Source organism: Glycine max, chromosome 2 (genome assembly GCF_000004515.6).
Source record: "Glycine max cultivar Williams 82 chromosome 2, Glycine_max_v4.0, whole genome shotgun sequence".
Taxonomy (NCBI): domain Eukaryota; kingdom Viridiplantae; phylum Streptophyta; class Magnoliopsida; order Fabales; family Fabaceae; genus Glycine; species Glycine max.
In genome coordinates, this window is record NC_016089.4 from 44,984,322 (window position 1) to 45,005,491 (window position 21,170).

A 21,170-nucleotide genomic window follows, 5' to 3' on the forward strand; every position below is an offset into this window, starting at 1 on the left:
ATGATAATGGACATGCTATTTGTGAGTGTCTTTGTCCACATTATTGTGTTGCATATAACAATAATGTGTGCATGCTTGCTCAATTTATATATATATATTTGAACGAGTGATAGAAGAACGGAAATAAAATGCATGCATGCTTGCTCAATTTATGTATATATTTGAACGACCAAGGGATGGATAATATTTAAAGATTAATTATGTCCACATTCAGTTGCATTCTAACCATTGTAAAGTAGGAAAGATTCTGCCCCCGATTGCGCATGTTGACCATTAATTGTAATTTTAATGATAATTTAATGATGAAAGATTGAGAACAGGGTGTGTGATTAATTATATTGCGCTTACAATATACTCTGCGTTTGTGAGGAAATTAAACGAGAACATCTATTGAGATAGTTCATGCATCTTTTTTTTTTTTATCTTGAGATAAAATTGTATTAGAAATTATGTTAATCACAAAAAAAATTAGAGATTACGATAAAAGTATATTAATAATATTAAGTATTTTATTTTTAATTCTTTAATTAACTAATTGCCAATTATATTATATATATATAAAAAATTGTCACGTAAGAATATGCCATGTAGAAACACTAAATTTATTTTTTCCCATTGAAATTTCCCTATTTTTTATTTAATTTTTAATTTATAAAATAATATATTTATAGTAATTAAGCTTATTGCAACAGTTATATTTTGATTAGAGCAATCAATTACACCATTAAATCTTACATGGATTTTGATTTTATATTAGAAGCGATTAATTTATTTAATTTTCTGGAATAATTTTTTATAACTACAGTAATTAATTAATTACCAAGTAATCAAAATAATAAATAAAATAATGTATTAGCTAAGTTATATTGAATTACGGTAATGAACAGTGATTTTGACAACGGTAAAAAGTTGTTATATGCTACTTTATTTTTGCATATATCAAATTGGTACAGTTCAACAGTAATTAATAGAGCAAAATAATATATATATATATATATATATATATATATATATATATATGATATACATATGAAAATGATTTTTAAAAGAAAATTTTACAGGTGTCATTCTCTAGAGTTCTAAACAATTAGTTTTTGTTAATTTTAAATTTCAAATTCATTTTTAATTACTTCATCTTTTTAATGTATATTAGTAATCCAGGTTGAGCCAGATTAAATATAATTTAGAAATCAAACTAATAAAAAATAGTTGAATTGGTTAGTAATTTGTTGTTAAAAATCCAAACCAATCCAACCTTAAATGAGTTGTAATTGATTTAGATTTATTAGTTAATCGGGCATATTAAAATAATAATGTATTTTTTTAATAAAAAAAAGTATCTAATTAGTTCAATGGATTCAAAATCAGAACATTTAATTAACTAAAACTAGCTAAAGAATGATCTATGCACAATCAAAATGATAATGTACACTATGTAAGAAGTTACAATGAATAACAAATAAATCACTTTAATCTAAGCACAATATGAAATTAGTCATGTTTTTTTTTTTGGACAGAAACTCACTTGACTCATTTCATTCATCACCAAACTTTCAATACAAGGTATCACTTGATAAGAAGTGTAGAGACTAGGGAAGAATGGTGCAGCTCTAACAAGCTCATGAGCTACACCATTGATTTGTCTCTTTGCAAATACAACTGAAAATGATGTATTAAGGTTTAACAAACTTCAACACCTATGAATAATCTATCCCAACTCCAAGTTATGAACTGCTGAATGTTTGATTTTTTGTACAACACTCTTACAATCAGATTCAAATGTGATATCGATATTGTTAAATCCCAGTGAGAGTGTGAATTCCATAGCTACAGCAAGAGCTAATGCTTCACCCTCTTGAACTGCCATGCACGATGTTCTTCTTTGGTATGTTTTTAAAGCCACCACTCTTCCAGTTTCATCCCTGATACACATTCCCATACCAGTCACGTTTTCCTCCTTATGGAAGCTAGCATCGACATTACATTTGAAAGCTCCATGAGGGGGCGGCTTCCACCTTTCTGCTCTAGAAACATTGTCCCTCCTTTCAAGAAAAGGATTCATATTCTTCACTCCAAACTAATCTTGGTAAAATTCATCAGCTCTACATACAACTACATAATCAAACTCAAGCTTGTTGTCAGACTTTTTCATTCCTCCGACGCCACATACTCCACAACATCGTTGTCACCCTCTTTCTTTGTTGTTCTAACAAAATTGTAAAAGTTTAAAGAATAGACTCGCTCAGTCCTTCACCTGAGACATAAGGTCATGGACGAGATGAAATTAGCCATGTTATCAAAGGTTCCAATGCATATATATCTAAATTTAAATACAAGTCCAACTATCAAAACCCAACACTATCACACACAATAAATATCCCACATTGTCATATAGTAATGACAATGTCCCAGATTGTTTTCTTTTTAATATTATATATATCATGTAGAGTTAGGTTAAAGGAGTTTGAAATTTATTAACTACACACACCAACCCAATTATAACTAAGTCAATCAAAAAAATGAATTCAATCCTATCTAACTTGCTCAAATATAATTAAGTTATATATCATCTGAATTCTTACGAAAAATAATTCATAGCCAAACTTTATTTATATTTTTTTTATTAATCATATTCTCTTTTTCTTAATGAGCCGAAAGATCAAGATAAAAAATTTATAATTTAGTTGAGTTAAATTGATTAAATTTATGATTTGATCGCGACCCATCAATTAAATCTTTATTATATTTGTTTTCTTTATTGTTATTAAATCCATTTATTTTTTGTTTTATAGTTTCATTTATTTTCCATCTTTTCTTAAGGTAATTTTCTACTTTTTTTCTTCGTTCTCTTTTAATTCATTTTATTTATTTTTTTCGTGTATTTCACACTTGTATGCTAATACTATTTCATTATTTATACACAATACAACTATTAATTAAGATACATAAATGATTAAAAGAGAGGCTTCACCATAGAAAAAAAGTATATGGTTTAATTTTTCTTTTTGTTTCAGAATTTTAAATTTTGTATTGTTTTATTAAATGAGATATTATGATGGAAATAAGGGGAATTATTTCTTGAAGTAAAAAAAGGGAATTATTTACTAATTTATCATTTCTTTCTTTCTTTCTTTATTTTTTATTTAAATTATTTAAAATTAAAAAAAAACATTCCCAAAAATATTAAAATGTAACCAAACATATATATATTTTAAAAATACCTGAGAATATTATCATGTTATATTCCAGAGAATAACATTGCTAAAAAATAGGAAAAAAAAATTGAAACAGCCTACTTAGTCTTTACACACAATAAAGTTTGCAACAAAAAAAGTTAGGATTTACATTTTTTGTTTATTATTATTATTATTTTAATGTCTTCTAATTTAAATTAAACCATATGCTATTTTGAATTAAGGGGTTGTATTGGATGAGGATTTTAAAAGATTATTTTAGCATAAAAAAGTATTGTGTATTTTAAAGATGGTATAAAAATGTTTGACTTATTAAATTTATTTACAAAACTTTTATGATATTTTGAATTTTAATGAATTTATATCATAAGAATTTAAAATATTTGAAAGAATTTTAAATGTTTATAAGATTTAAAGGAATCTTGTGATTTTTTAAAAAACATATTTAAAATTACAAGAATTGGTAGATGAAGTTTGCATTAAAAAGTAAAACCAATACAATTTTTTAATACCTATAGCTTTAGATTATTCTATACTAATTCTTCTTATGATGGCATTCTCTTATTCTCCTTTTTGGATTTGAATAATAAATTTAAAATTACACACTGATCTTCTTATTTTTTAAAATTACTGTCATTATTTTATGATAAATCTAATGACATGTTTAAATGAGAGTGTAATAATAAGTATATACTAAAAGGAAATAATGAGAGTGAAAAAATTATAGGAGAATTACTAAGTTATGGTAAAGAAAAAATTAAGGATAATAGTCACGAAAATATTATATCGAATAGGTGATACACATAGTTGGTATAAAGAAAACATGGTTAACATTAACACATAAGATAAACATTAATTTAATGTACAAAACAAATATAAAAGTGCAAAGAAGAGAAATATATTTGATGTTTTTTGTTCCAAAAGAATAAAATAAACATATATAATCCATACATATTAAAGAATATTATTTTTTAATAATTAATCTGTGCCTTTTCCAATTGAATAGATATCATTTTTATATTAAGTATTAAAGAGAGAAAAGTATAGTGGTGATGATTGAAAATAAAATCTAGTAATCAATATAAAACAAAAGAGTCTAATAAAATTTTAAGAATTTGAATAAGATTATTTGATAAATATTTTTATATTAGGAAATCAGATAAAATTTATCAAAATATATTTTAAAAAATGATTTATCTAAATGTATATATTTTTTAATATCAAACTACTTTTTTTAAGTTATAAAAAATACTAATGGAATACCATCAAATTTATTTATATTATTTAAAAATCTTAATAAGATAACAAAACATTTTTTTTATAAAAGGAACTTTCAGAATTTTTAAAATTTTAATCGAATACACTCTGGGAATTAAAATATATAATTAAATACATATATTTAAGATACAACATTATCTACCTCACGTATGTGACATTATTTTTCTCATGTGACTGTGACTCTGAGCAATCTTGTTTAGTTGTTTTATTTGCACAGAAAAGAGTAGCATCTGGTTTGAGGTAAACGAAGATGTGAGAGAGAAATGGCGATGGCCATGGTTATGACTCTGAAACCCAAACTCTGGAAAACAAAAACAAGTCCTCATTGTCTTCGTCTTCGTCTTTGTTCCTGCACTCACCTTCTTCCATTTTCCTCATGGTCACACTTTCCCTACAAAGACCACGACCTTCTCTGCGAAATCTCCGAAGCCATCAACGATTCCGAGACCAAACACGAGAAGGGTTACTCTGAGAACCCGAGACTTAAACGAATCCTCCCTTCCCTCACGCCGCGCCACGTCAGCAAGCTCATCACCCTCAACCCTCTCTGTCTCCCCCCCTCCTCGCTCCTCTCCTTCTTCAACCACCTCGCTTCTCGCCCTCCCTTTCGCCACACTCTCCATTCCTACTGCACCATGCTTCACTTCCTCTGCCTCCACAGAATGCTCCCGCAAGCACACTCCCTTGTATCTTTCCTCGTTTCACGAAAAGGAACAAACTCTGCTTCAACACTTTTCTCTTCCATTCTCAGAACCATGCCTCGTCATCACCACCACCACCACTCCGTTGGCCTCGTCTTTGATGCTTTAATCTCTGCTTACGTTGATTCCGGGTTTACACCCGACGCTGTTCAGTGTTTCAGGTTGGTTACGAAGAATAAGTTCCCGGTCCCGATTCGAGGTTGCGAGAATCTGCTTCGTCGCGTGGTGAGGTTGAGACCCGTCGAGATTGAACGCTCCTGGGCCTTGTATTTGGAGGTTTTGGATTCTGGGTACCCGCCAAAGATTTATTTTTTCAACGTTTTGATGCATGGGTTTTGTAAGGCTGGAGATGTTGGGAATGCGCGGTTGGTGTTCGATGAAATTCCCAAGAGGGGTTTGCGGCCAACGGTTGTTAGTTTCAATACTTTGATCAGTGGGTGCTGTAAATCCGGGGATGTGGAGGAGGGTTTTAGGTTGAAGGGTGTTATGGAGAGTGAGGGGGTGTGTCCTGATGTTTTCACTTTTAGTGCTTTGATCAATGGGCTGTGTAAGGAGGGTAGGTTGGATGAGGGGAGCCTTTTGTTTGATGAGATGTGCGGGAGGGGATTGGTTCCGAATGGCGTTACCTTCACCACTTTGATTGATGGGCAGTGCAAAGGTGGGAAGGTTGATTTGGCATTGAAGAATTTTCAGATGATGCTGGCTCAGGGTGTTAGGCCTGACTTGGTTACTTATAATGCATTGATCAATGGTCTTTGTAAGGTTGGAGATTTGAAGGAGGCTAGGCGGCTTGTGAACGAGATGACTGCGAGCGGTTTGAAGCCTGACAAAATCACTTTCACTACACTGATAGACGGGTGCTGCAAGGATGGGGATATGGAATCGGCGTTGGAGATCAAAAGGAGAATGGTTGAGGAGGGGATTGAACTTGATGATGTAGCTTTCACTGCTCTTATCTCTGGGCTTTGTAGAGAAGGTAGAGTTCATGATGCTGGGAGAATGTTGACAGATATGTTGAGTGCTGGTTTCAAACCAGATGATCCCACGTACACCATGGTTATTGATTGCTTTTGTAAGAAGGGTGATGTTAAGATGGGGTTCAAGTTACTCAAGGAGATGCAAAGCGATGGACATGTACCGGGAGTTGTCACGTATAATGCACTAATGAATGGACTGTGCAAGCAAGGTCAGATGAAAAATGCTAAAATGCTGTTAGATGCAATGCTTAATGTGGGGGTGGCTCCAAATGATATTACATATAACATTTTACTAGACGGTCATAGCAAGCATGGAAGCTCTGTTGATGTTGACATATTTAATTCTGAGAAAGGACTTGTTACAGATTATGCTTCATATACAGCACTTGTTAATGAATCAAGTAAAACTTCAAAAGATCACCTAAAGAGATGATTGCTACTGAAGTCTTTTTAGCTGAACTGCCATAATTGTAGGACCTGGCTTACAGATATAAAATAAATCAATAAATCAAAATAACTTGACTATTGACTATTATGACTGAATCAGTATACGGCACAGGGAAGATAGAATATGTTTTCAATTTCATTGTTGTATAATTCTTGATTTCATTGGTGGATTGCTGAAAGTACTATGCAAGAAGGTTGCAGGAGCTTCCATCTGAAATGTTTTTGATATTTGAGCCAGAAGGCTTCATTTATTGCAATAACAACATCAGAGTTGTTGGAGATTGGAATTGCGCCTATCTTCCTTCAATTTTGTATAGTGCATGTTAATGCCAATTTAGATTCTTTTGTGCTTTCAGTTATTCCTTGTAAATAATGCAACTTGGCTGCTATTGTCAATGCAAGAAACCGAAGTTGCTTCTAACGGTCAAGGCAACACCAATTTTAAAATAAATGCTTTTTAAAAAAACATTTTTAATAAGCAGATATAATTTATTTATCAAAATAAATAAATAAGTAACAGTTTTTTTTAACAAAATCAGTTTAGACAAACACACTAAGAAAATAAAAAATTACTTATTTTATTAAGATAAATATTAAAAAAAAAAGATTTAAACAAACTGACCCTGTATGTAAATTGACTTCCTAACTACTTGATATATGAATGACCAAGTTGATTCTTAAAGAAACACATCACTGTGGAGGAATGCGTCCCTTATTTTTCTAAACTTAATCATTCTTTCAAAACAATTGGTTACGGTGCTAGTATTTAGGTTATGTTTGGCTTAGTTTTTTTAACCTTTAAATGCTATTTTAAAATAATTAATTAAAATAAGAAATTTAGGTGTAAGTTATTTTGAAAATTTTCATTCTATTTTTTAACTTAAAAGTTGCTTTTAAGTTAAAAGTTTAAACTATTTTTTTACTTTATTTAAAACTAGTCATCTCATCATCTAACAATATATTTATAAAAATAAAAATATTATGTAAAGTAAATATTTTAATGGTAATTGAAAATGATTTATTATATATAATATTAAATAAAAGAAATTAAAATTATTGATTACAAAAAGTTAAAAGTTTAGAAATTTTTATATTTTGTTCAAGAATATTTAAAAAATAAAGTAGACAAAATTCAATAATATTAAATATTAAAAAATTGTTTTAAACATGTGGCAGTCATGTTTGTGACGACGACGGCGGTGATGACTGTGATCATAATGGTGGTTGTAGTCATTGTGGTGACAATCTTAACATAAATTATATTTTTAAAATATTTAATTTTTTATTTGATAAATCTCACAGAGAATTTATGATTAAATGAAGATTTAATTTAAATTTAAATTATTTTAATTTTATCTTTTTTATTTTAATGTAATGGATGAGAATTATATTTTTTTTCTCAGAGGATATATATATAATCCGAGTGGAGTTGTATCAATGAAAAATTAAAAATGATGACAAATTTGATGGTGAATGATTTTCAGGACGAATAGTGTTCTTATGAATACGAAGACAGTGACAAACGTAATGTATAAAATAATTTAATTAAAAATAACAAAGAGGACAAATAGTGTTTTTTTTATATTCAGAAAAAAAAAAACAAGAGCACACAAATTCTGTCTCGCTCATTTAAGGAGAAGAGTATCGTATATATTTATACTCAAGAAAAGTTACATTACTTTAAATACATTATTGAATTTTGAGCTCCATCATTGTTCTATTGCTAGCTAGCTAGCTAGATTCTGTGGGCAGTAGAGCTGGACAAACGATTTTGGGCCTCAGGGTCACTCGTGAAATCCGTAGTTCACATAGTATACGGTCTTATTTTTTAGATTACGTTTAAATTGTTGGTTTTTTAGTCCGGTCAAGTTAAGTGGGTTACCTAAAGTGCAATATTGATGCATCACTCTTGAAGGGTCAAAAATGTTTTGGAGTGGGAATATTTCTACATGCATGCAGCTTGGTATCAGCGCAATTTAATCAAAGCTAAGTCATTATGCTTTCTGGACTTCCAGAACCAAGAGAAGCTGAAGCCTGGAGTTTCTTACAAAAAAGCTTTGCACTCGATAGATGAGATTGGACTGAGAATTATCATCTTTGAACTGGATTACAAAACAGTGGTGGATGGAGTAGTTGCACCTTCTACTAGCTCTTCGGATTTTCATCTTATTTTATCTAAACGTAGAGTCATTCTTACGTACAACTATTATCAAAACTCATTAGTGAATTTTATCAGGAGATAAGAAATCATACAACTTATACCTTAGCTAGGACAACAAGATTTTATGCTAACAATCAAACCTTTAATTTGATTGTATTTCAAATTGTATTTATTCTCTTGTTTTAAATGAAATGAAGTAATTCGTTAAATTTATTCCATATTAGGTTTTATTCTCATTGTCTTGCAGATACTTTGATGTATGCTTGGAAGTACAACCTCTTTGGTCTATATATAGGCTATGAATTAAAGTTAATGCTGTGAACTCTGTCATTTTTTTTCTACTAAAAATTGGACATGTTTCCTCCTTAATCTCAACTTTTGATATCATTTTTATTGAATTTTTTATCCACTTATTTAAGTTTTATTCTTGATTAAATAAGAATTGAATTTGTCTCACCTCTTTATTTTTATTGGTCATGCTGGCTAATAAATATCTACATCTACATCTTTTAGAAATTAAGCATACAGCAGTATCGTGACATAACCAAGGTTGTGTCTTGACTTAACACAAAGGAAATAAATTTGTACTTATATACACAAAGTAATTTTTTCTTTAAAATGTTGATATATCTTTTTTAACTTCTTTAAAAAATGTCAATAATTAATCAAAGTCATAGAACCATTTCATCAACTTAAACCAAAATATACCAAAAAATAATTACCTCTAATCCTTCGACCATTTCTATAAAGATATGGTGACCAATCCCACCTTGCTACTGTCTCTAGCTTGCAATATTTAAAAAAAAAAAATTGCTTCTTTTACATTCTATTCAGACATAATTATTCACCTAAAACTGTTCTCACTGGATGACCTTTATTCAATTTATATAGAACTTGGATGAATGAAGACAACACCTTTAGATGTTGGAAACTTTCTCCTTCTCCAAAATGGACTTAAGCCTGAATTGACATCTGCTCCACGCTTTGTAGCCACTTGTCTGCCTATGTAATGTCATTGTGAATTGTGTGATGTAGCGGTCTCACCTTCCTTTTTATTTTCGTTTGAGTTGTTCCTTGCCCTCGCGGGGTGTAAAACAATTTAGTGAAACGAATTTTTTGTTAACATTATTGTGTATATTAATAATTAAAAATGAAAATTAGGAAATAAAAATACAAGTATTCAAAATTGAAAACTTATAATCATTTAATATTATTTTTTATGATGAAAGTTTTATTTATTTATTTTTGAAAAAAAAGTATTCTCTTATGTTAAAAAACATATTTTAGTTTTATATTTATGTCAATTATAAAAAAAATTAAAAATTACAACTAAAATTGAGTCCCACCCAAATACAAAATATCTTTTATATACTTTCTTCATCCCGAGAAAAAATAATTATAGATTAAAGAAATAATAATTTTATAAATTAACCATATATCTCATTAATTTATTTATAAGTTTTACCGTTCATCATTAATATTAAAAGGAATATAAGTGAAAAAATAATAAATATTACATTAAAAAATTAAAATAATAATTATTTTATAATAATTTTCTAATACAATAATTATAATGGGACGAGAGACTAACCCTTAAAAAATTTATGGCCACTCAGTAGCTTGGACCCGCTAATTAATGGAGAAGGATATGCAAGTGGCGTTCTTCCTGCCTTTGGTTCACAGATATGTCCCAAGTCAATTCGGATTTCTCTTTTTATTTTTTATTTTTTTGTATTACAGACCAATTTTATTTTCTTTGGATTGCTTTTCAATTTGAGACAAAGAGATGCGATTTATATATAAAAAATTATTTATTATAAAATGGCCCATTTTGGTATTGCGTTAAAAAAATTACAGTAGTTTTATTAAAAAAATATTATTTCGCTGTTATTCCAGAAGATAACATAATACTACTTCAATCTCTTTTTAATTGAAGTTTGTACATTTTTTACTCATCTGTTAATTTAAGAAATAATATAATATTATAATTATTAATTTAATTAAACTTCTATCTTCACTTGTTAATTATTTTACTTACTTATAATAAAATCAAGTAATAGATGATTAAAAAGCATTACTTTAAAGAATTAACTTTGATGTTAGTCTTTTTTCTACTTATCTTCTCACTTCGAATATTTCAATGCACTAATAATAACTATAGCTAAAAAGGGAAAGGGTACGTTAATTATAATTATTTTAAAAAAATAAAAATAATTTTAATACAGATAATATGTTAACTATATCTTTTATTAAGTATTCTTACTTTAAATGACACTTAAGAATACAGTGAAATAAAAATTTAATAAGAATATTTCTCTTTAAGATAATTCAACCATTTCTCTTATATATGTCTCGTAATTATTATGATAACTAAAAGATAAAGATAAAAAAAAAAAAAAACGATGTTCCAATTTGAGGTACAAAAGTCTCCAAATTTTTTGTCAAAAAAAAGGTCTCCAAATTCAAGGAATGCATACTTACAAAAACCTATTTATACATACAGAGTTGAAAGAAATTAGTTTTTGTTATTAGTAGTAACACTAAAAATAAATCATGTTATTGATATATATTTTATGTATGAAAACTTTATGGATTTTAACCAAGCATTTTATACAAGGGACACGAGTCAGTTGCAAAGCTCAACTGTCATAGTGTTTGTTAGTTACAGGATAATGTCACTATCACAAAATGAATAAAAAGTAATTATCATATGATACATGGCATGCTAGACAAAGCCAATTAAAGAAGTTCACGAGGAGTGATCGCTCCTTTTAACTACTATTTATTGTCCATTAATTCTTAAGCATTTCCTATATATTTACCTTCGTTTTACAGTATATATCCGCATCATGCCACCATGGTCTTGTGGTTTATATGTAGCTTTATTAGAACTGCTTTATATTAGAGTCGTGACTCGTGAGATTAGGTTTAAATTAATGTAAAAAACAAAACAATTTGGATGAGATTCAATATCAAAACTACTTTAAAAAATTGAGAAATAGTAGATGTTCCATGTGCGAAAATCAAGAATGTTACTTACAAAACTCTTAGCAAAGAAAAAAAAAAGTTGCCGACATTGTTTTTAGCTTAGTGAAAAATATTGAATGTAAATTTCGAAACTACCCGTTTAATTGTAAGTGAAAATTTTGTGAGAGGTCTTTACTTCTTTTTTTCGCAAAAAATTAATACCAAGTAAATCACCCCCAATAAATATACTGCAAACAAACACACCAGTTAACTGAACTAATTTTTCTTCTTCAAAATAATGCTTTAAATAATTTTACTTTATGACAACACTTTGGATTGTGTAACATATAGTGAAACTAAAAGGGAAAACTTTATCCCGTACGTGGTCTTGGCTGGTAAAATTTCTAACATAAAGAAATATACTTTGATTGAAGCGAAAGTAATTCAGAACCCAGAGTAATTGTGAGACAATGGAAGTCTTATAAAAAAAGCCACGTACACGTTCGTTGGATAGAAAAAGAGTAAATAGTAGATTTTATCCTTAACTAAACGACACACGTTTTTCATAATCATGTGAATGATGTGATTGTCGGGAATTATGTGGAAGCAGTTCGTGTCTTGGGCGGTCTATATGAACTGAGCTGTCCCTCTTTGTGGACCCCACTTTATTTTCCTCGTAAAATCTATAGCCATTTGCCACGACCACAAAAACAACACTGACTTTGTTCCCTTTTGCACTACACAAGCCATGGAAACCGAAGCCTTGTTCCGTTTATGGCAAAAATTTATGCATCTTTTTAACAATTTGTTAGTCTTTTTTTCATGACGAGGGTGTTGTGGTGAAGCTTTGTTAAAACGTCTATTCAGTTGAAGTTAAGTAAATGGCCTCATTATTCACTTGAGTCTTACTCAATCATCTATACACTTTAACACTACTACTCTCTACAACGTCTAGGCCTGGTAACTGTACGTGTCGATAAGGATCTCCCTTCACGAACTCTAATTTTTGGGTTCATTGTTTCTTGCACCAATAAATAATAACACTATCACCTTACAAAGCCATGCATCTGAATTACATGAACTTTTTTTTATCATTTATGTGGGGGCAACTCTCGTGTCAAAGTTCAAACCCATAAAAGTTAATCTACAAATAACCCCCAACAACTCGCTTTAATATTAATCATTCCCTCCGTTTGTTTTGAGCTGAAATTTAATTTCTAAAACAATCAGCATAAATAAATCAAATTTCCCGAAATTGGTTCGGCTAAGAAACAAATAATCACTGAACTATCTAAACCATAAATTATAAATTAAGTTGAAATTAGTACTGATCCATTAATGTTTTTTGGTAAATGATATTCCTCCATTTATATTTAATAGAGAGGAAATGTTGAAACAAGAGGACGCCACCATATTGTGTATCTCATTCAATCTTATCTTTAATTACAAACAGAAAATATACGCACGACAATTATTGATATAGTTTGATACTACCCCCTCTAATCGTTATCTATACACGAGTCCCCTTCAGATTAATAAACGTGCATGCACTCTTCTCATGGGTCCAAAACGTTGACGTTTAGCCTTACCGCACGAAAGACCTCTTTTTCTTGCCTTGGTAGACCGCTCCAAATCCCAACGTCACTCATCGCCTAATTTATACAGTAAAGATGCAACGCTTTCATATCCCAACAACGACTTCTGAGCCTTAATGCCTACTACACATGATAGCGACATGCACCACCACCACATCCTATCGTTTACCTATGATCTGCTACAATCGGCCACACCGAATCCGATTCTGCGGTTCGCGAGATCAAACTCCACCCATAGATTTTGCTGGTGGAAGTTGCCTATGATGTTGCTGGCCGCACCTAATCTTTCTGACCTCCCGATTCCCAGGCAGTGGACCCCACCGCCCACGTCAGCGAGCACCCTCTCCTTCGGAACCACGATCTCCACGCCTTTCTCGAACTCGAACGCCACGTCCCCTATCAGCCGTCCGATCTCCATCACGCTCCCGTCGAAACACATGTCAGCCACACCACCGTACACGTACCCCTTCTTAACCCTAGGCCCCACCACTCTAATAACCTCTTCCCGCACCGCATCATAAGCCGCGTCGACAAGGAAGGTGAATTCGGATCCGGAGTCGACCATGGTTTGACCCGACCCGCCAGCGTTGGGTCGAAAAACAGAAGGTGGGATGTTGAGTTTTTTGCCACCGATTCTTATTCCTTGCATGGGGACGGTGTAGGCTAATGGGTCCAGGTTCGGCATGCGTTGACTTTGAGGGAAGGTCAACATGCTGACGTAGCGGAAGCGCGCGGAGTTTGGGTTGTTTCCGAGGTAGAACGACCCGGTTGGGAGGTTGTTGTCGTTCGCGGCTTGTCGGGTGGGGACACAGTACGAGAATTTGGTGACTTTGGCTTGCGAGGGGAAGGACAAGCGGCCGAGGTTCATTCCAAGAATGCCCCTGGCGTCGCTGGACTCGGTGGCGCAGCCTAGAATAAGTGGAGGGGTAGTTTGGGAAGGGGAGAAGGTGAGTTTTTCTCTGACGAGGTTGCCCTCGGCGTAGGTGCCGTCGGCGTAGAAGTATGAGTAGTGGCAGAGGCGGTTCTGGTCGCAGGTTGTCGGGAGGGTAAAATCGGGAACGCGGGGTTTGCAGAGAGGGTGGGTGCAAGGAAGAATATAGAAGGATGAAGAGAGTGATGGATCAAACGACGCCGTTGGAGGGGTTTTGTTGTGGCACTGAATCCATGAGAGTTGGCTTCCTGTGTCCAACACCATTTGTTGATGCTGTGGAGGGGTTCCTATTGGTAGAGTAACCACCAGGGCCATGGAGTATTTGAACGAAGATTTTATGTTGTAGGAAGAAGAAGAAGAAAGGGTTCTGAGATTTGGGTTTCTGTTTAGAGGTTTTGCTGTGGAGAGAGGGAGTGAGGTGAGTGGGAAAGAGAGTGAGAGTGAATCGATGGTAGGGTTAAGTTTGGCGGAGAAGGAAGTGGAGAAGAAGAATGAAAAGAGAAGCATGCAAAGTTGAAAGAGTGAAACAGGGGAAGACAGAGCCATCGAGGAAGATATCATTTTTATTTTTTGTTTTCGAATGGAGAGTGGCAATATGGGGGAGGGAGTGAGAGTGATGACATGGGGTTTATTTATATAGCCAATAGGCCAAAGAATGAACGCTTAGACTTATTTATATAAATATTCCATTACTTAAATATTAAAAAATTTAACATGTATGATATTCCATTAATCAGATGATATTATAATTTAATAGTGCAACAAAATATTCCGTGTGTTTGAACTTGTAAGTTACTTATGTATGTAGTTAGGTATAACTTATCTTAAAAGATGTAAATGTTGTTGAAAATTAAAATGAAATATTATAATAATAGAGGATAAAAATATTTTATAAAAATATGACACCAAATAAAATTATTATTTTTATAACAATTATAAGTAAATTTATATTATTGATATATTATAAATATAAAATTAATTAGAAAACATTTTAAGTAAAGTTTTTAAAATCAATAAACTTATTATGATGCTAATAATTTATGATTAGATCATAATATAAATTTTTTAAGTGTATTTTTGTTTTTTATAACAAATTTTACAATATGATTATTTTAATTTCTTTGCTACATCAATTATTTTGACTGATATTTTTTTATTGTACAATTTTTTTTTAAAAAAAATGTATATAAATAGGATTTCTGCTGTCGGAAAGAAACAATTGGACGGCAAAAGTAGCAAGTGCAACCCCAAAGTGAGGACGCGTTTTCTTTGATTGAGTGGGTGCATCTTATGATTCTTTAACAAAAACAGGTTGAGTCTTGCTTCACATCATATGTATGATGATGATACCCAATTAAATTTTGATCTAAATCCATATTCCATTTCTCTTTCTCTAGCCACCCCTTTTGAATATGAACGGAGTGGTTGAGTTAATTGCAAAGTGTAATGGATTTCTTTTTTTCATTTGTGTGATTAGTATTTGTCCTACCTCTGTGCCTACGATCGTTCTTTATTAAACTTGTTTATCAATGAAATTCTGACATGTGTATGCATGTACTCCACGGTTCCTAACAAAATGATCAATTATTTGTGTAATAATTATATTGTGTAGAAAGTCCTCCTAAAATTCAAAAACCATGAAAAAAAATAATGGGAGAGATAGCCATATACTACTATACTATTACTTACCAATACATTGCGAGTTACTTTATTTCATTCTCCGGAAGAAGATGCTATCTAATCATGACACTCATTGTTTTATTCATTTATTGAGATATATTAAAAGTAATCGTGGGGTTACAGAATAGTTTGGCGTGCTTATTATATTCTTCTCTTATTTGGTCTCCCATATTATGTAGCTCTTTGAAAATCCAACTTCTAAATTTGACTTATCCAGTCAACTTTGCATTATTTAGCTAGTCTTTTTAATGGGGCCAAATAAAAGTAATGGGTTTTGTCTCACAAAATTTCACTTGAATGGAAAGGGCTCATCGTATATCGTGCATTAGTGATTTCATGTGGCTAAACATCAAAATAAAAATATGATTTTACTTTTTTCAATTTGATATAAAAAATTATGCTTCTCAGAATTTGAATATTGTTGATTGTATTTCTTTTTTTTAAAAGGAAATATTGATTGTATTTCTGAACACTAATTACTAGAAATATCTAATAATAGGCCCAAAAGAGTTCCACTTCCTTTCCTCAAAATTCAAACTCGCCCTTTCCCATTTGTGCTTATAGAACATTCTTACTGAGCTTTTTCAAGAAAAAAAATATATTTTAACGGATGATTCTATTTTATTTATTACTTCTTGCTTTTTGCAACGAATTTTTAAGATCAGTTAAGTATAATGAATAACTAATAAAGAATTTTAAAGATATAAAAATAAGTAGTTAAAACACTAGAGCAAGGAGGATGTTCTCCTTCAGTTGTAATTTGACTATTAAAACACTCATTCGTGTACAAGTGCAACTAGCTAGGGCACATGTTGTGACCTTAGAAGCACAATGGCAAAGGTATAATTAGTAAGATTTTGATCTGAGTTGGGGGGCCATTGATTTGGGGGCAGTGGGATGTTGTAGTCAACTACAGCTGGTCCAGCTCGCAAGATAAAGTAGGCAGCAGCCAACACCACCAACACCAATTCACCAAACATTTGTAGCTTCTTATGTAGTGTTCAAAATGAAAGAAAGAGCCGAAAACCACTCCCACAGATTTTTTTTTCAATATTTGATACTTGACACTCTAACTAAATCTATCAAACTTTGCTTGTTTACTACATATATTTCATTATTTTGTTGATAATTAATGGTATTACTCAAACTTAACTGTGCAGGTTCTGCATATGTTTATACCAGAAAAAGTCTTTAATTAAATATCTCGTGTGGAGTTAATATTAAATTAATCAACAACTTCACACTTGTGAAAGTATAAGTTCACTAAAATTAAGTTTATTTTTTTCTTTCTCTTTCTCTCTCTCCAATTATTTATTTATTTAATCAAACAACTTCTTTAAATATTTTAATTAATGCTTGAAACTTTCATTCAAAATTAAGTATAATGAGATTTTTGCAAATCAACATAAAATCAATAATTATTGATTAAATATTTTTTAAATATTTTTCCAAAATAAAATATCTAAATTTATATTTTTTTATCATTAATAAAATATTTTTTTATTAAATATTTTACATTTATATTACACTTATATTTTAAAACCCAAACGACGGATGAGATACTAGTTAGCTAAGTGTGACCCCTTTTAATTAAAAAGAAAACGAGTGATTTTTTTATACTTGTTGACATATGCATTGGAATTAAAAATTTGACCATTTATTATTGAACGAGAGGATTTTTTTTATTTCATTTTTAATAATTTGCCTGATTTCTTTGCGTTAAATATCACACATTTTATTTTTCATTTTTGTTACTCTTAAATAATATTGTTTAAATGTAGCATATTTTATCAAATTAATATAAATAAAGGTTATGTGCCTTAATTCAAGTGACTTTTTAAAATATTTTTTAATTTCGAAAGTGTGTAGCATTCATTTAATTTATTTTTATCTAATAATATAAAAAAAATTATATTGTTAAATAATGAAGACTTGGTAGCTAATAATAATATACTTCTAAAACATTTGCACAATTTTCTTCAAAAATCATAAAGCCACAGACACATAGATCACTTCTAGGGAATTGCTTTAATTTAATTAGGAGTATCGAACTCAAATTTTTTTTCTGACAAAATCGAACACAAATTCTTAAAAATGCAAACGTATTAAAATTAAAAGAAAATCTTCACCATTTATAATCATCTTACCTTTCGCAGCTGAATTAATTGGATATCTAGTGTACTATTGAGATAGAGGTGTTCTAAAAAAAATTCATAAAGTGATTGGAGATTGTAGTTTTTATAAATCGATTAGAAATGACTAGGGGAGAAGCTAGCTGATTAGACATGACTTAATCATACAAAATGTACTTTTTAAGTAAAAATTTAAATTTTAAATTACTCGTTGATAAAATGGCCATGAACGAGAGTTGTTGTCAACACAATTCAACCATACTAGTTTTTTTTTTTTTTTTACCGGTTCAACCATACTAGTTAATTGGAAGATGTTTTGAAGTTGAACCGTTTCACTTTTATATAGTCTATTATAAACATTTTTTCTTTAAATAAAAATCCTTTCTAGGACAAAACTAAAAATATCGGGATAATTAGAGCAAACAAAAGAAATAAAAAAGGAGACAGATTCAAGATAAAGAACGTGATAAAGTTAAATTCGTGTGATAGTTCGCGGATTGATAACGGTATAAAGTGATAAATTAATCACGAGATGTGTAAAACAATACATATATTTTTTTGACAGTCAAAACAATACATATGTTAACAGTGACATATAGTACTATCTTTTTTGCTTTGTCTATCATATAAGGAAAAATTAATAAACATGTTATTCATTTTGGTTTTTGATGCAAGTACAATTTCCCCTCTTTTTGCTTATGTGCATGGGACTCGTGCGTGCATTGATGCTTTAAGAAAAACACATCAGAGAGTTGGATCAAACAATTGCTTGATTACTTTAAAGAAGTGGTTGGTAGGAACATATTTTAAGTTTCCTAAAAATTTAAATTATAAATGTAACCTTACCATTTTTGACATGGAGTTTTTTTTAATTTTTATTTAGGAAATCAACATTCTAAAAAATTAATAAATCATATGTTTTAAAAATAACATTTTCATCAGAGCAAGTAATACAAGATGACTATACATTATTTGTATAATACATTATCAACTAATAAAAAAGTACTGTTGATATGATATTATTTTTAATATAATTGTTATAAAAATTAACACAATTATCGTACACAATAATTTATTTTATATTATTAATGTGTAACTTATTTTCTCATATAAGATTCCTATGAAGGTAAATTTAATATCTATGAACTAACAGTATAAAATATAAAATTTTTTACACCTTTAATGTATAACTTTTTTCTCTGAAAAAAAATCTCATATAGTATACCAAATGCATTTATAACAATATAAGAGAATACAATTCCTAGAAAATAATGTTCAGGAAGACAATTAGCAATTGGCATACCAAACATTCCCTAGAGAAAGCATGTTCAAGACTTATTATGATTAGACTAGAAAATTCTAGAGGGAAACTTTGGTCCAAACAAATGCCTTTTGTATTTAACTTTGGCTTATTTTAATAAATTAAAATAAATAAATATTGATAAGCGTGTAATATAGTTATAGTTGCGTCAAATTAAAAAGTGTATTAATATTTAATTTAAATAATAAATAACTATACGGATTACTATAAAAAAAATTATTCCAAAAAATATTAGTTGTTAAAATGTTAGTTTTAATGAATGATTCTTACCCTGAAAGTAACTAGCATCCTTACCTGTGATATCGATTTAAGAGTATATCCAATAAATTAATCAAAGTTTCTTAACTCAGTAATTATTTAATAATTGTTGAATGAGCCCCATCATATATATGACATATTAATTCTTCAATTATTTTTGGTTATAATTTATACAACTCTTCATCGTCTTAATGGTATGATTCTTTTAAAAAAATATTTTATTTTAAATTATCTCAAAATTTTATATTTGTATTTATTTTGTTTTAATTTTCTGTAACCCGTAGGTTATCGAAGCAACTTAAGCTCAAGACCCCAACAAGGTTATGTTCCAATAATTGCTTAAGTAGAAAAGTAAAAAGTAAGACACTTTCACCCATTAACACAAAATTTAAGATGCTTTTTATATTAGCAATTTATATCGATTTCCAAGAACTTCTATTATAAATGAGTTTAACTGTTTTAGAAACTCTCATTTTCCAGATCAACTTAAACAAATCCCTAAGAGGAGTTTTAGCATGTTGCTTCCTGCACCCTTTGTAGGATTTTTTTTGTTTACCTTCTAAATTGATCATTCCAAAATCTATAATCTATAATCATTTCAGAATATAATTTTTCATTCCAAATACCAAAAAAGAGGTTCAGAAAGCAATTTGGAGGTGCATGAAGCAACAATTGGAGTTTCATTCCAAATAAGCAGACTTCAAAGAAAATGTCCCATTAGACGAACCAAGCCGAATAATAACATCATCACACTCAAATTCTAAATTATCAAGAGGTTTATGATGACTAAAATATAAATGAATTACTTTAATTTAGCCCCACAGAATCATTCAAACTTCATCTGTTGGCTATTCGTTGTCCCTCACACCTCTGCACTCCTCAAACCTACTTGCACCATCCATTGATGACAAATGAATTTCAATAAAGATGCAATTTGGATTTGTTCAAAGGATACACCCTCACACCTCTAATCGGTCGCTTGGACTTGTTTCAAGTCTAAGAATTGTGTGGGTTGGCAAACTAGTGTCTAATTTGATCTTTATTCGTACCATAAGAGCTTAATAATGTTGATAAATTACAAACATGGTATGTTAAAATATAAATATATCAACCCTGCTTAAAAGCTTCTCATACAATTAAATACTAGTTAAATTATTTGTGGTATTAATTGAATAAGATGGAATATAATACAATTAAATACTAGTATATTATTATATTCCATCTTATTCAATTAAGACCTTTTTCTTCTTCCTCGATAGTGACTTTTTCAATCTTATCCTGTGTTTCAGTCTAGGCTTGCTCACCATCTCCCTTAGAGAACAACATAAACCACATAAATTTCACAAGAGTAATTTGTTACATGCAATTGAATACAAATATTATAATAAGATTCAAAAAGGTGGAGAGACCTAAGAATTCCAAAAAAAATTGAACAGTTACTGTGAGGAATATAAACTTGATGTAATATATATATATATATATATATATATATATATATATATATATATATATATATATATATATATAT

The 21,170-nt window shown here is 30.2% G+C and overlaps 2 protein-coding genes across 2 annotated transcripts; one reads left to right on the plus strand and one right to left on the minus strand.

Annotated features, from left to right (window-relative positions):
• Positions 1-4,596: 4,596 nt before the first annotated feature.
• Positions 4,597-6,759, plus strand: LOC100798451 (putative pentatricopeptide repeat-containing protein At1g09680). Its single transcript, XM_003518323.5, has one exon. The coding sequence runs from the start codon at positions 4,736-4,738 to the stop codon at positions 6,581-6,583; it is 1,848 nt and encodes a 615-aa protein (XP_003518371.1). The 5' UTR covers positions 4,597-4,735; the 3' UTR covers positions 6,584-6,759.
• A 6,276-nt stretch (positions 6,760-13,035) lies between these two features.
• On the minus strand, positions 13,036-14,954 carry LOC100790706 (aspartic proteinase PCS1). Its single transcript, XM_041008723.1, has one exon. It carries the CDS (start codon positions 14,810-14,812, stop codon positions 13,490-13,492), a length of 1,323 nt encoding a protein of 440 aa, XP_040864657.1. The 5' UTR covers positions 14,813-14,954; the 3' UTR covers positions 13,036-13,489.
• Between the last annotated feature and the right edge of the window lie 6,216 nt (positions 14,955-21,170).

Bases quoted from the DNA above. Each gene is read 5' to 3' on its own strand.
- LOC100798451 (XM_003518323.5), top strand. From the start codon at position 4,736: ATGGCGATGGCCATGGTTATGACTCTGAAACCCAAACTCTGGAAAACA.
- LOC100790706 (XM_041008723.1), bottom strand. From the start codon at position 14,812: ATGATATCTTCCTCGATGGCTCTGTCTTCCCCTGTTTCACTCTTTCAA.